The sequence below is a fragment of the Euprymna scolopes genome, chromosome 24 (assembly GCF_053919585.1).
Source record: "Euprymna scolopes isolate OS-2025 chromosome 24, ASM5391958v1, whole genome shotgun sequence".
Lineage (NCBI taxonomy): Eukaryota > Metazoa > Mollusca > Cephalopoda > Sepiida > Sepiolidae > Euprymna > Euprymna scolopes.
Genome location: NC_136505.1, coordinates 78,852,968 through 78,866,517, shown reverse-complemented (window position 1 = coordinate 78,866,517; position 13,550 = coordinate 78,852,968). Strand labels below are relative to the sequence as shown.

General features: G+C 35.0%; 1 protein-coding gene across 3 annotated transcripts in view; it reads left to right on the top strand.

Moving 5' to 3' along the window:
* Positions 1–1,804: 1,804 nt before the first annotated feature.
* The window catches only part of LOC145246786 (very long-chain specific acyl-CoA dehydrogenase, mitochondrial-like), a 296,798-nt gene continuing 285,052 nt past the window's right edge, over positions 1,805–13,550 (top strand). For all 3 annotated transcript variants that reach the window (XR_013863168.1, XM_080108581.1, XM_080108582.1), the window contains exons 1-2: positions 1,805–1,920; positions 5,419–5,513. Coding sequence is in view for 2 of the 3 variants with exons in the window: in XM_080108581.1 (XP_079964707.1) it covers positions 1,866–1,920; positions 5,419–5,513 (150 nt within the window). In the remaining variant the exon portion in view is untranslated. The remainder of the gene's footprint in view (positions 1,921–5,418; positions 5,514–13,550) is intronic.

Below are 13,550 nucleotides of genomic sequence, written 5' to 3'. Positions count from 1 at the left end.
TTATTTTTTTGTCATTCACAAATTTTTCTGTTATTACCCATCTTGTTGATATACATTTTTGCCCTATGTCAGAGGCACACATTCATATACTTCATGAACTTTCATAGTTTTAAGTTCCTGTTTCTTTTCATCAATCACATCTTGTTCTTGTTCAAAAGTAAGCAAAACTACACATTCCTGATTACTTACCTATCTTTTACATCAGGAATTTTTTCCATTGATCAACATGATCTCAATTGATACAAAGAGGATTTTCCATTACTTAATTTTCTCCTCTTACTTCCTCATCTTTTAAGTTTTTAGTTCTTGTGCTGGCAACAAAATATTGAAGCCATGTATCAACAAAGATTGAATCTTTGAGAGATAATGTAAATGCTTTTGGTGACGCCATAGTTGTGAGGTTAACCTTGTTAGTGGCTAGTCAAGCTTCTTGTAAAACTCTTTTGAGCAAATTATATACAAGCTCTTTTCTATTATAATAAACTACAAAAATCAGCAACATCAAATTGATGTTTTTTATTTTTGGTTTTCGTTTTCTACAACTAAAGAGTTACAATATTTTTCTTGTTGAATTTGCATAATGCTTGAAAATGCTTCTTTTAAAAGCAATTCCATACAAGCCTTTACAAATGTTCATCATTTTATTTTTTGTATTCATGTTCTTTTCAATCATCTGCTCTTCTTGGAGTTTTTCAAATTCACAATATCTTCTCACATTTCATAGATGGTGTAGATATTTTATGATTGGTTTATCATTTTCATGAACTTTATTTCTGCTATGATCAACCTTTTCTTAGTCTCAGTCTCATATTTCTTATGATCTGAGGTCTTCCAGGTTTGTTGGATAGACTATCGTAAATACCTTCTTTATGACCTCACATCCAATTGTAGCCAAAAATAAATCTGTCATTTAATTTTCTCCTTCCATTTCCTTTTAACTTTTTAGTTTTTGCATCGGCAACAAAATATCAAAGCCATGTATAAACAAAGTTAGAATCCTTGAAAGACAATTGAAATATTATTGGTGACACCATTGCTATGAGGTATAAGATTACTCTTGTTAGTGGCTAGTCATGAACATTCTTCTGAGAGAATTATCTTTTCTACTTTTATGTTTATTATGCATACTGAATTGCCAGTATCACTACAAAACTATGTGTGCTTTTATTCTTGATCTTATATAACAAGTATCAAATACAAAGAAATCCTATTTATAGTCCTGTTCAGACTTCGATCGTTCTTGTCATAAACGATCTTATCACTCTACAATATCTTCCTCTTTTGAAATTTACTCTGTCCTCCTCTTTTGAATGCCCTGATCTGTCAAGTGTCTATTCAGTGTAACTAGCTGAAATGGAAAGGAACTGGAATCTTATGATGTCTCCATCATTCCAGTAATTATGGGAACACCTGAACTCATGAGAAAGAATTTCAAAAACTACATGTTGAATATACCCGATGAATCAAATCCAAGAGAAATACAAACAAGGAACGGTTAGAATCTTAAAAAGATCTCTCTGTTGAAGTGACTGAAATTGTGGGTGAATGTCTGGCATTCGGTAGGATGCCCTATCTCCATGGAAAACAAAATAAGAAAACTAAAGCATATGAATTAAACCAAAGCTTTTTACACTGATGTCAGTTATGTGATATTGACTATCACTAAACTCCAAGCTTTTTTTGTAGGTAGAACAATACAGTGCAAACATCTTTGGTACAATTTCATAATGTTGGATGACTTTCTGATAGTTAATCATCATTTATTTTTAAAGTATTTTTACAAATATTTTTTATAATTATATATTTCATAGGAAGTGAATGATGCAACTAAAAATGATCAGCTTGAAAAAGTTGATGATGAAACCATGCAAGGCCTTAAAGAGATGGGAGCTTTTGGATTACAAGTGCCTATGGATTTTGGTGAGTAGTTGGCACAATTGTGAAATTCTAATAGCTTTATTATATATAGAAGGGCACAGTAATTAGAGGAACAACATAAATAAGTTTGAAAATAATAAAATATTAAAGGAAAAGGCTAGAATTGAACCCAGTAATCAAAATTTAAAAGTAAATACATATTGCTATTTAAATACGATCCCAGGAATTTAGTGAATTGCCATTATAGTAGAAATAATTATAAAAACATAAGTCAGTTAGGATTAATAGACAATCAATTGAGAAATTTTCTTTGTGTTGCAAAGGTGTGTAGAGACATGTAATATGTAGAATCCACGTGAGGGACTCACATGGTCTGAGCACGTTTTGGCATCATAAAGAAAGATTCAATATATTCAATTAAGAGGGTTCGAAATCAGTCAGTTCAGTCAAAGTCGTTCAGGAGGAGTTCAGAACAGCCAGAGGAGGAGAGATAGCTAAGCCTCTTTCTGAAACGAAAGAAAGAGTGACAAGACAATGTAATTCTGCAAGGAGATCGAATTCCCGATCATCATCTCATCCAACTGGAATTATCATCATGTAATTTGTAAGTCTTTGTCATCTTTCAACCGAAAAGGTAATGTGTTTTTGTGATTTGTCTTGTAAAATGAACTTTGTATGAAACACCCTTCCAAAGTGTTAACTATCTTTCCCCCTCCTCAAAAGTGGAACTGAATCCTCTCTTGTAAATAATGAATCTCCCCCCTGTTAAAAGAACTGTCTACGGCTCTCTATATCAAGCTCTTATTATACATATGAACTGTCGCCCTGTTATACACCCCGCTACACAAATTTGACAGAATAACAACACCCTAAAATGTTTTTTATTCAAAGAAATTAGTTCCATTTGAAACTACTTTTCTTTTTAATAAAAAGCTTTTTTTCACTTCTGTATCATTGTAAAAATAAAGTCATTAGTTTTTTTTTTATAAAAGTTTTTTGTGTAGAATTTTTAGATTTACATTTTTTTTTTAATGAGAACTCTTGCATGCTTAAATTTAATATAAGAAAAAGTATACAGTCATGCTATGAACATATAACCTCTCCTTTTGTTTTGCTGGAGAAGGACTATGAATATCTGTCTTGCCTAATGCATCATCTCAAAATGAACTGTTTTATCTCATTTTGAACTGGGTTTTTTTTCATCCATGGATCTGTTCATGAGTGCAAAACACTTCAAAGCAATTGAAAACATTGACGTAGTTAAGGTTTTATTACATTGTAAAAAAAGTGTCAGTTGGATTCTTGACAAGATTTAAATCAAATTTGATCTGCCTAATCGATATCTTATTCAGCCTCCTCTCCATTGAATTAGGGAATTTTTCATTACGTTATTCACATAATGAAAAAGGAATCTCATAATATATCTGGTCACACTGTTTTATAAAGAAAAGTTTGGGCTAAACACTGTTGCTTATCCTTAGATACTTATCTATATACATTAGCTAATTACATTGTTGCTCTCTTGGTCTTTAGTAAAAATTATCATTTAGCCTTCTTGCATTTTTTTATATAGTACTATATTTCTTTTTAGCTTTTTATAAATACCTTTTGATCTCATCATAACAAACTTTAAAATTGATGCTTATTTTCAATGATGCAAAATAATGCTAGAAAAAGAGACAGGCACAAACAGCATTTTTTTATGTCTCCTTATGTTGCATATACAGATCCTTGAGAGCGAGCTTAAACAATAAATTTAGCCAGATGACAATAACATTCTGATCTGCATTCTTTCCAACAATATGGTCACTCGCTGACCAGAGATTTGCGCTCTATAGTTGACCTGCTTTGGCGTCATCTCCTGGGCATTGCATAAACTTGTGACCCATTTTTTTGTTTGCCGTCACTTGACCACACAAAGATCCCACATGTGACCTTTGGTCACATTTTCTGGACAAATTTATTATTTAACCTCACTCCCGGGGATTTGCTTATCCTCCCCCTTCTTATTAAAAAAAAAATATTATATATTTTTTTCATTCTACACACACCTACCCCATCATGGAATGCAACATCTCAAGACAATACAGTTGATTTTACAAAAGAGAAAAAAAAATGCATGTCATTGTTACACAATAGTAAACAATAGTTATCAATAAAATAATGTCTCTTAGTCTATTGTGCACAATTGCATGTTCATGAATCACTTTTTCTTTTTTCTTTACTTTTCAATTCTCAGAACATTTTTCTGTAAAATTTTTTTTTTCAAAAAACACAAAAAAAAACAGAAAGCTGTAAACTTCAGAAAAGAAGAAATTCAATTTTAATTGTTTTTTTTTTTGTTTTTTCAAAACACGAAAGTTGAAAACTTGAAAAAAGAACAATACAATTTCATAACAAGTTCGGAACTTTTTTTTTTTTTTTTTAGTTTAAGCAAAAAGAGCATTCAAGTTTTGCTTTTGGCAATAAAAATAATTTGATTGACAGGTTACCAGAACAAACATTGAAACAATTTGGCAACAATTTTCATAATAATGGTACATTTGCACTGTGTAAACCTTAGTATTCCTTTCCTTTTCTTTCTTTTATGTTGTGACTGTGTGTTTCTTTTCTTTTTTCTTTTCTCACATTTTTTCCTTTTTTCAACTAGTTACATATTACCCTTTTTCTTAATTCTTTTGTAAATACTTTTTTTTATATGGAGTGTTTTTTTTTCTTTCCTTTTTTTCTGTAGACATCTCGATGCATGTTCATTAAACATCAACAGTAACCATGTTGCAATTATTAAATTGGCCAGATGACGACGACATTCCGATTTGCATTGTTTCCAACAATGTGGTCGCTCGCTGACCAGGGATTTGCATCCTATAATTTGACCTCACTTTGATGTCATCTCCGGGGCCTAGCATAAACTTGTGACCCACTTTTTTAACATCATAAAGATCTCACACATGACCTTTGGTCACATTTTCTGGCCAAATTTATTGTTTATCCTAACTCTTGGGATCTGCTTATGCAACACTTATTTATTTACATACTTATCAGTTTTTTAATTTAATTTTTTTTTGTTTACATGGTTTTCATCATTAATCAATATTTTATTCAAGCTATAAACTATCCCAAAGTCTATAAAATATCATGAAAGTTAATTAAAATTTCATTAAAATTGTAATAACTTTGTTTAAAAATTTTTTCTAATGTGTACAATACCAGATCATGTGAAAATACAGTGATCAACCATTGTTTTTTTCCCCCACTCATGTAAAAGGTATGACTCAGAACATTACCTCTCCTCTTTTCTCACTTTTTGACCTGATTATTGGATGGCAATACTTCTCTCATTTTTCTTTATTTAATGAAATGACAATATTCATTTCTTTGCATGTAATGAACTATTAGGAAATTACTAAAACTTTTGAATGGAGCTTTTAGGTTTCCCTAATGAGTTGTTTCATGTTAATTGGGCCAATGCAGAGAATTGCTGTTCTAACCCTCTTTTTATAATGTACATATATTCTAATTTTCTATTTTGTTCTTCAGGAGGTCTTGGTTTAACGAACACAATGTATGCACGTTTAGTAGAAATTGTTGGTGCCCATGATTTGGCAGTTGGAATCACTCTTGGTGCTCATCAGGTAAATTTCATGACTCCTTATGTTTGAGAATCTGTTAATAAAGTAACTGAAAGAGAAGCTTATTATAAGAAATTCTAGTTGAAGCTTTTGTTTTGCCAAAAACATGCACTAGAAAAATATTTAAAAAAAAAAAAATCTTTTTTCAAAATTGGCTGCAGAAACTAAGCTTGTCACTTACAGAAAAAAGAGGCAAGTCAAAGATTACAAAAATGCCTATCAAAAGATGTATTGTTAGTTTCAATGTCTAAACCTCTTGCCAATTGCTTTTGTTGTTTTCTTCTGTTTAGGTATGACCCCAAAATAAAAGACATGCTAAAATAAGAATATTACACAATAAGAACAGAATAACGATTCAACATTTTATTACTCAATAAATCTTTTGTAAGATCTTGTCATCAGGGTTACAGTTTTAAGCAGGGTTGTGGAGTCGGATGGAAAAGTCCAACTCCGACTCCTTGAATTCCTTGGACTCTGACTTCGACTCCGACTCCTTTACTCCTATGTGGAAATCTATTCTGCAGATCCATATAACAGACTCCCACATCTATTCAGCAAGCATTTTATAATTACTTTTCATGTATATCATTTTTGACGTTTAACATTCACTTGTTTGATAAATATATTCACGTATGCACAATACCAGCTTTATTTATTTTTTTATTCATGTCTACCTCTAACAAGGAGTATCACCACTTGGATGTTAAAGTCTACTGACCATGATGTGGAGAGATTAACAAGATGTTGGTTTATGTAACATTTTAACTTCCACATATCAATACGACCAGGGAAGCAGGTAGCAAGAAAGGAATTCTAAAGTGTAGCTGTTTGAGGGGAGAAACTGTTAGAATAGAAAGCTTTCTGGCATCTAGGGACCTCAACAGTGAAGGGGTGAAATCTTATTGCTAAGCGGGTTTGTCGGGGATATGAATGGCGAGGAGGTACGAGTGCAACAATTTCATCAGAACACATTCCATTAAAAAATTTGTAAAACAGGTACAGAGATGCAACATTGCGGTGATGAGACGGGCTGGAGCTTAGTTGATTAAGTGGGACCGATTAGATTGACTACTTTTTTTTGGACTTATCATGTGACAACAAGACTCCATGCATGGGTGGCATTGTAGAGGTACAGGATACTCTCAGGTGTGAATAGTCTTTTCGCTCGATATAGGGAACCCACCTTCTTTACAGCAGTCTTTGCAATGTCCTCTATGTATTTGTTCTAGTTTATATTGCCTGCAAATATTAGGTCGAGGAATTTGAAGGTAGAATTCTCAGGTAGGGTATTATTTGTCATCGATATAAGCGGTTGAAGAGGCGTCTTGTAATTATTAAAGGAGAGCAACTTAGTTTTACTAGCATTAAATGTTACTATCCATATGCGGCCCCATTTCATAATTTTCTAACGATTCTGCCATTGTCTTAGATTTATGTACATCCATTCGTCCTCCATGCATGTTATAGAGCATTGTATCATCAGCAAATATACCCATCTTGAACACAATGTTATCAGGAGGTTGTTTATATTTTATATCAGAAATAATAATGGTCCAAAGATCGACTCCTGAGGCACTTCCACATTAATCTTATGCTGCTTTGATGTACATCCATCAATGAAAACCTGTATGCTTCTATTGTCTAAGATGGATCTAATTATATTTAGTATACATCCAGTTATAACGTACAATTTAATTTTCATTAGCAGCCCTTTGTGTCAGGCTTTCTCAAAGGCCTTGCATATGTCAAGGGCTACAACCCTGGCTTTGCCCGCCTTATCCGGTACATGGTAAATGCATTCAATGATGACTGTTAAAATATCTGCAGTAGAATGTCATTGCCTGAATCCATACAGTTTGTCAGAGAGAAGATTTGCTTTTGCGAGGTGGTGAACTAGTGCTTGATTAATTAAGGTCTCAAAGATTTTAGCAAAGAGTGGGAGGAGACTAATGGGGCGATAATTGAAAGGGTATGTTTTTTCACCAGAATTCCTGTACACTGGTACAACAGAGGCCATCTTCCAGCTATTAGGGAAGCAAGATTCAGCAAGGCATTTATTGTAGAGCTTGGAAAGTATAGGGACTAGCTCAGCTGAACATTTCTTAATTACTATAGCAGGATGAGATCAGACCTTTGAGGTGTTTGTTTTTTATGATATTGCGAACATGAGAAGGGGGGATTTTTACATCATCTGATGTGGCTTCAGTCCGCATAGGGAAATTTGGGAGGGAGTTGTTTGTTGGCTCTAAGGTGGAGTTGGAGGCGAATTGCCGGGCAAGCAGTTCCACCTACTCCATTGCCATGCGTGCAAACTTCTGGTTGTTGCTTAGTGAGGGAATTACTGATTATCCTTTATTCACTACAGTATTATAGATTTTTCAGAAATCACGAATTCTTATCTGTTGCAATTCTATGTGTTCCCTGATTATTTCAATATGCTTTCTTTTGGCTCTCGCTATTTCTCTCTTACAATGATTTCTAGCATTTACAAATTTTTGCCTATTTGTATTCAACTTATGATGTACAAACCGTCAGAATGCATGGTGTCTTTGTGCAATGGCAGCTGCACAATCTGTAGTGAACAATAGGGGTGAGTGGGGCTTGCTATAATACTTCCGTGTGGGAACATGGGCTTCAATGCCAGATTTGCACCATTCAGTTTTCTCATTAACACACTGTTCAGCAGGAAGCGAGAAGATATCGACTCATGGGGCATCTCAGATGAGTTCTCTAATGGTTTCTCAGTAAGCCCTGTGGTAGTACCTTGTTGTTTTGGGCAATGGTTTCTCACCTTGAGGTTGGGATGTAAATGTGACTAGCGAGGGTACCTGGTGCTGCCCGGGTGTTTGTAGGTGTGTGTGGTGTTAAATAAAAAAGAACCCCGGTGTAGGATCGAACCTGAAGCCCTGAGGCAAAGTTTGAAAATAAAATCGGCCAGCCAGAATGAGTTAGTGAAAGATGTTTGAATTGACAGGGGCGCGGCCGGAAGTCGTCGAACGTTACGACGACAATGTAGGTTTGTATGTTATAATCGAAGTAAAAAAGAAAATAACATTAACACTTAAGCGGGGAAAAAAACACAAAAAAAACTAACGTAAGGCAAACGAATGATGAAAACAGAAAAACGAACACGTGAAAAATGGCTTAAATAAGCCTGTTTCAATATTAAAATTTAAAAAATTGGTGGGTACCCGAGTGTTTTTGGGTGTTGCTAAGAATAAGCTAAGTAAAAAAAAAAAAAAAAAAAAAAAAAAAAAAAAGCGGAAAAACGAACGTTACGTGAAAAATGGCTTAAATAACACTGGTTTATTATTTAAAATTAAAAAATCTGGAAAAAAAAAAAAAAAAGAACATCTCACACCACGATTCGAACCCAAAACGTTTCAATAATGAACCAAGGCCTTAACCAACTGAGCTAACGCGACTTACATGAAATTTGTTCGGTTTTTCAACTATTTAAAGTAAATCAGGTCACGTCATCTGACGCATGCGTAGAATCGGTCATTGTCAGGAGAGGACCGTTTTTGTTGACCCCCCCTGTCGAAAATTGTCGATTTCGGGGTGAAAAAGTTAACGTTTTTGGCCAATTTTTCAATATTTTTTGAGCAAAGGATGGAGCTTCGATGTGATACCAAGTTTTTGAATTTTCATTGTGTCTGTCGAAAGTTTTTAGCAGACATCCAAAGATACATACATACATTTTCGCTTTTATATATATAGATGTCAACTGATACCACTAGGTGGTCTGCGTTTCCAAGTAAACTGTGGGCATTAGTCACACAATCTTCAGGTCCTGTGGTGAGGAATAGGTCTAGAAGTGAAGCCTGCTGAGGTTCACGATCTGGTAGGCGAATTGGAAACATTACTGTCTATGTGAGGGAATGGGCTATAGAGAAGCTATTAGTAGAGCATCCAGCTGCATCTGTGTAACCTGAGAAACCAAGCCAATTTTTATGGTGGACATTAAAGCCACGAAACGCATGTATTTGGGCGTTACTATCCGAGGAGAGTGCTGCATCTATACTATCAGACAGATTAAGGTACAATCCTGACTTGGGGTAAAACAGTAGAGAAAATATAAGTAACTAACACAGTGATAAAATGTTAGTTGAAAGCACATAAAAGCCTGGTCATCCGATTCTGAATTTTTCTCTCTAATTTAAGGGAGGGTGCTATGAATATAGATTTCCAAGCCCGTGCATATATCTATCCGAGTCCTTACAGCAAAGAGGGAGGTATCCTGTTATGTTAAAGTAGTTAGAGGGGTTGAACAGTGTAAGTTTGTTTCACTTAATACTAAGATATCTGAGGAGTTTACTAAAAAGTAAGACTCTACATCATCTATATTACCTCTAACCCCATGGATATTTGTGAAAGCGAGCCTCAAAGGCGGAGGCAAATTGGTTTTGTTTGGGTGGTTGTCTGGTTTATCGTGATATTTGTTTGGGTTGTCATTTCATTACGTTTTTGTTTAATGTCAGGTAAGGGGAAGAGTGTTGAGAAAAGTGGGCCTGTTTGACACCAAGTATACACACAGTAGCCCATTAGCCGAGTCTTGTTTAGAAGTTGTGGTCTTATATGAAAACCCACCAGATATAGCAGCAGGGTCTCTTTCTATGTGCGACATGGCACTACAACTATCCTGATATTATACAACTGATGACAGAGCAGTCAGTTTAAACATTACCAAAGAGTTAGGGCACCTGTACTGTCAGTCGGAAATAGCACCCAGACAAACTGTCAATCAGTTACTCTTAACCTCTCAGACAAGACCGGCCCAAATAAGTCATGTGAGCACAAGTAGCATGTAAGCAAACCAACTTTCTCAGTTTCTGAGAGAAAGAGTGAAATTTAAAATAGGGAATAGAGGAACAGTGATCAATGTCCTAGTCAGAAAACAAGGCCAAGCATAAAGTGGCTCTGGTGAGTTCCTGGTATTATACCTCAAGTTTGGCTAATAGACAAAGAAAAAGTCTGAAAGCCGGCGATAGGCAGAGCCTATCTACTCCTTAAGCATTTAGGTTTGCAAACCAGGAATTTGTTCGAGTTACCAGCTCAAGGAAGGTTGTCAACCATGACTGAAGAGGCTTCTCTCCGCCAGTTTTCTTATCAGTTTTCTTTCTCTAAGATGGATGATATGACAAGATCTACGGGTCTATCACACTGAGAGGGTTAACCATGTGCATGGTTTCTACACTAAATATTTTTGCGCTCCCGCATGAAGCAAGATAGTGAGTATCTTACTTTAAAGTTTTTCTCTATTCTACATAAATAACGTAGGATAAGAAATAGATTCCCCTCTTACATTTACGAAAATTTGTATCTTTCAAGTACTGTGAGGAAACCAATCTGCTCTAGCAACTAATTTGTTTTAAAATATAATGAATACAATATTAATAATAATTACTTGAATATATAAGGGAATATAAAGCAAAGAATACAAAAGAAATAGTGGGACCAAATCTACATACACAGATAGATACACTTAACTTGGTGTTCTTCAAGCGCCCTACGTTGGTCTAGCTAATGGAATGAATTGAGGTGTAAAGATTAGCATTTATTTGAGAGCGGAGGGAGAGGGAGAGGGAGGAGGGAGAGAGTCTTAAGAGCCAAATGTGTGCTTTGATTTTGATACTTCTCTCTTTTATTTAATTGAATAATTTTTGATTTCTGTATTAATAATTTAAAACATACAAACTCATTTACCAAAGCGGATGAATACTAGAAAAGAGATGAGTATTTTCAACTTTTCTATTGTGTATATACATATATTGTTAACTATTACTAATATATTACAAACAAATATCATGCGAGAAAAATCTGGGAAAATAGTTTCAAGCGTGTAAATAGCATGGAATATAGAAATGGAATAAAATAATACAATAAAATAAATCAAGTTTTTAGTAATATCTATTTTAAAGGCAGATTAAGGGATGGTTAAAATTTTTAAATAGATTAAAGCATTTTTTTTAATGCAAGTCCCCCTTACAAAATTTGATTATCGTATTTTAATGTATAACATGGGAGTAGACTCATCAGTCAATTTAGATAAGAATGCAAGTTTGGAAATGTGGTTATAAATACATTTAAAAATATAAACTAATTTTATAGAATAAGTTAAAAGGATAAAAAATTTACAATTAAATTATACTATGCTGTCAGTTCAAAAGGGACTACAATATTTTGGGATAGGGAAACCTATTTAGACCATGGCATGTGAAGCCAAACGCTTCTCATCAGAAGAGAGGAGTATATACGCATATTATACAGGGAACGGTCATGCCATGTCAAAACACCAGCAAAAAGTTGGAATCTGCATCCACCTACACCGAATTACCTGAAATTTGGCACAAATATTCCCCTTCATGAGTTAGGAAAATGTACCAAATTATTTGGTCCTAAACCTTACCATTCGGATTTTAGGGTGTGTGTATAAAATTTGCATATTTTGCTTCTAAATTTATGCCACAAAACGTCACAAAATTTCAATGTTTTATAAAATTAAAAAGAAAATGCTTCCACATATTCAATATTTCTAAAATTTGGTAGGAAGGGCATTTAGGGACTGTAGAATCCGAATATTTAATTTTAACCCTATACCTGGTAGCTTCTGGTGGGGCCTCTTGATGCCATACTAGTGGGTAATTGTTATGGCTTTACCTATTCATTAGCTACAAATAATAAAAAAAATTCTTCGTTTTTTTTTCTCTCTCTTAGTTTCCCCTCTCTGTCCTGCTCTAAGTAAATCTGACAACTTAGTCCACAAATTCCAAAATTTCATCATGACAAGTTTCAAGAAAAATTACACGATTAAACCCGGTTCTCCAACTTCCAACGTAGACCCCTACTACCATGTCTCCTTCTCCAACATCAGGGGTCTACATTCTAACCTTCCAGAGGTTGAAACCCAATTACAGGAGACTAAACCAGACCTTTTATTTTTAAGTGAAACTGGCATTGGACAGGCTATTTCCCTAGAAGAGTTCGCAATTAAAGGATACTCTAACTTAACTTCTAAATCTGACCCCCAAGATCGCCATGGGCATGGAATATGTACCTATATTAAAGATAGCTTTCCATGTGGTAGGGACATCTCCAGGGAAGATCCTAACTTACCCTATATGTGCTTCCGGGTTGCTTTAGCTCACACTACTGCATTTATATTTACTCTCTATCGCCCCCACAACAGCGGAGTTACTGTCTTTAAAAGCATATCTGAGAAAATTGACCAAGTCCTATCTGCTTATCCTTCAGCTAACATTCACGTATGTGGAGACTTCAATGTTCACAACGTCGAATGGTTGACCCACTCAAACAAGACGGATGATGAGGGGAGATTCTGTCATGATTTCTCCATTGCCTATGACCTCACTCAGATTGTTCAGGAACCCACCCGTGTGCCCGACAATGATAGCCAGTATGCGAGCCTACTAGACCTTTTTCTCACAACTTGCCCTGAACTATGTTCAGTTTCTGTCTGTCTCCTCTTGGATCTTCCGACCACTCTGTTGTATCAATTAAGATAAAAATGAAATGTAATAAGTCCCCAGACGTACCTCTCCATCGTACAGTATATCGATACACTAAGGCTGACTGGGATAGCTTCCGTACATTTATAACTGATCTACCTCTCCATTCCATGTTTAAAAAGGATGTGTCCTCTATAGTATTAGACCTGACGGAATGGTTAATTGTAGGTATTGACCGTTTCATACCCTCAAAAAGGTTTCAGCAAAAACCTAACAGCCAGCTATGGTTCTCTCCAGAATATTCTGCTGCCATTGCGCGCAGAAATCACTTTTTCCACTGTTTTCAATGTAATAGATGTATGGAAACTAAAGCCGCTTTCAGGACTGCCAGCAATCATTGTAAGAAAGTAATAAAGAATGCAAGAGAGTTGTATGCTCAATCTGTTAGCTCCAAAGTAGCTGAGCAGCGGCTTGGTTCCCACCAGTTTTGGCAAATAGCAAACAGAATCCTGAACAGAAGCGTGTGCTCCATCCCAACTATTATCAATGGACCTGAGGTAATCTCGTCAGC